The sequence below is a fragment of the Austrofundulus limnaeus genome, unplaced genomic scaffold (assembly GCF_001266775.1).
Source record: "Austrofundulus limnaeus strain Quisiro unplaced genomic scaffold, Austrofundulus_limnaeus-1.0 Scaffold938, whole genome shotgun sequence".
Classification (NCBI taxonomy): Eukaryota; Metazoa; Chordata; class Actinopteri; order Cyprinodontiformes; family Rivulidae; genus Austrofundulus; species Austrofundulus limnaeus.
Genome location: NW_013953340.1, coordinates 149883 through 151431, shown reverse-complemented (window position 1 = coordinate 151431; position 1549 = coordinate 149883). Strand labels below are relative to the sequence as shown.

At 42.1% G+C, this 1549-nt stretch overlaps 1 protein-coding gene across 1 annotated transcript in view; it reads left to right on the top strand.

The window, feature by feature from the left end:
- The window catches only part of LOC106533402 (multidrug resistance protein 1), a gene marked incomplete at its 5' end in the record, with an annotated part of 9162 nt that extends 7840 nt beyond the window's left edge, over positions 1-1322 (top strand). Inside the window, 1 exon segment of the mRNA XM_014029670.1 lies at positions 600-1322. Within this exon segment, the coding sequence (XP_013885124.1) occupies positions 600-806 (207 nt within the window).
- Positions 1323-1549: the final 227 nt, after the last annotated feature.

The window sequence follows — 1549 nt, the reverse complement described above, 5'->3', positions numbered from 1 at the left end:
TCAAAGAAGTCAAGTTCTGATTGGAAACCATTTGTTGTTTAATGATCCTGTCATCCCTCCCTGACAACAGACTGTAGACAAGAATCTGTTTCTTTAGATTATTTTAATCACCATCATAGAGAGATGAGAGAATCAGAGTTTAAATAATGTTTCAATAAACCAATGAGTTTTATGAGTTCCCCTTTGATGTCACTTCCTGTTTTCACTTTGGCTGATCCAAGTTCAAAAGAAAATATGCCAGTTATGTGACAAAATGGCTAAAACCATGTGGATTGTGCCAAGTTTTTTAAATATAAATATATTTTCTTGTATTTCATGGGTGTGCATGTCACAGGTACTTTAAGTCCAGTCTTAACAGCATTCTTAGTGATTCTTAGAAGTGTGATAAATACAGGCCCTGAATTATCCCTTTAACTATTCTAAGATTTAAAAACAGTAACTTGCTCAAACAGTTTTGTTGTTTTTGTTTTTTGAGAGAAAGTAATTTTCTGAAAGTTTGCTGCTGTTTGGTTTGTGATTTCTTTATGTGCTCAGTTTTTAACGAGCGTTGGAGTGGGTGCACACAGCCTAACCCTGGAACCTGTATGTTTCACCCACAGGTGGTGCAGGACGCTCTGGACCAGGCCAGCAAGGGCCGGACCTGCATCATCGTGGCGCACCGCCTCTCCACCATCCGGAACGCCGATCGCATTGCCGTCTTCCAGGGGGGCGTGGTGGTGGAGCAGGGCACGCACCAACAGCTGCTGGCTAAGAAGGGGGTGTACCACATGCTGGTCACCACCCAGCTGGGGTACAGGACAGACTGAGGACGCTGGGGGACAGCTTCACCTGTCCATCACTGAGGACAGGAAGAAACATCTGTGCCTTGCTGGTCTCGTCAGCTCCTGCTGCCGGGCCACAACCATCTAAAGTCCAGCTGCTGATTGGTCCGTCTCTGAGACAAGATGTCAGCTCTGAAAAGAAAAGCTGTGCGTTGAGTCGAGCACTTTCATACGATCCACTTGTCTTTTTTTTTTTAAGATTTAACCGCAGCACGGCAATCTTTACAAACTGGTTTCTTTCAAAGACGTCTTTTCTTGCCTCGAATGTTTTCTTCTGTTTGTCAAAGCAAAGTGAAGAGCTCAGGTTTTAAATAAAATAAAAACAAAAACAACCTGTTTACCTTGACACTGAGCTGAAATATTAAAAACTTGGAGGTCTCAGCAGGACTGTCTGCAGCCCAGAACATGGTCAGCTAAAAGCAACTTGTGTATTTTGACTGTTTTTCAGGGATTTATTTGTTTTTTCAATCATACAAGTGAAATGTTGTTACTGCATTTAAAGATTTGAGATAAAAAAAGCCTAAATTTTAAAGGTGCAGGCCCAGTCTGACTGCTGACCTCATGAACACAGATGTCAGGTGTGTCTTTGGAAGATGCAGCTACAAAAACGATGATGGATGAGTTCTCTTTGAATAAGAAGGAACTGTTGAGTGTTTCTTTGCTCCAAAGTAAAACCAGTGAATTCAAACAGCTCTGCTTCCTGAGCAAAGAGGAAACCATTCAGCTTT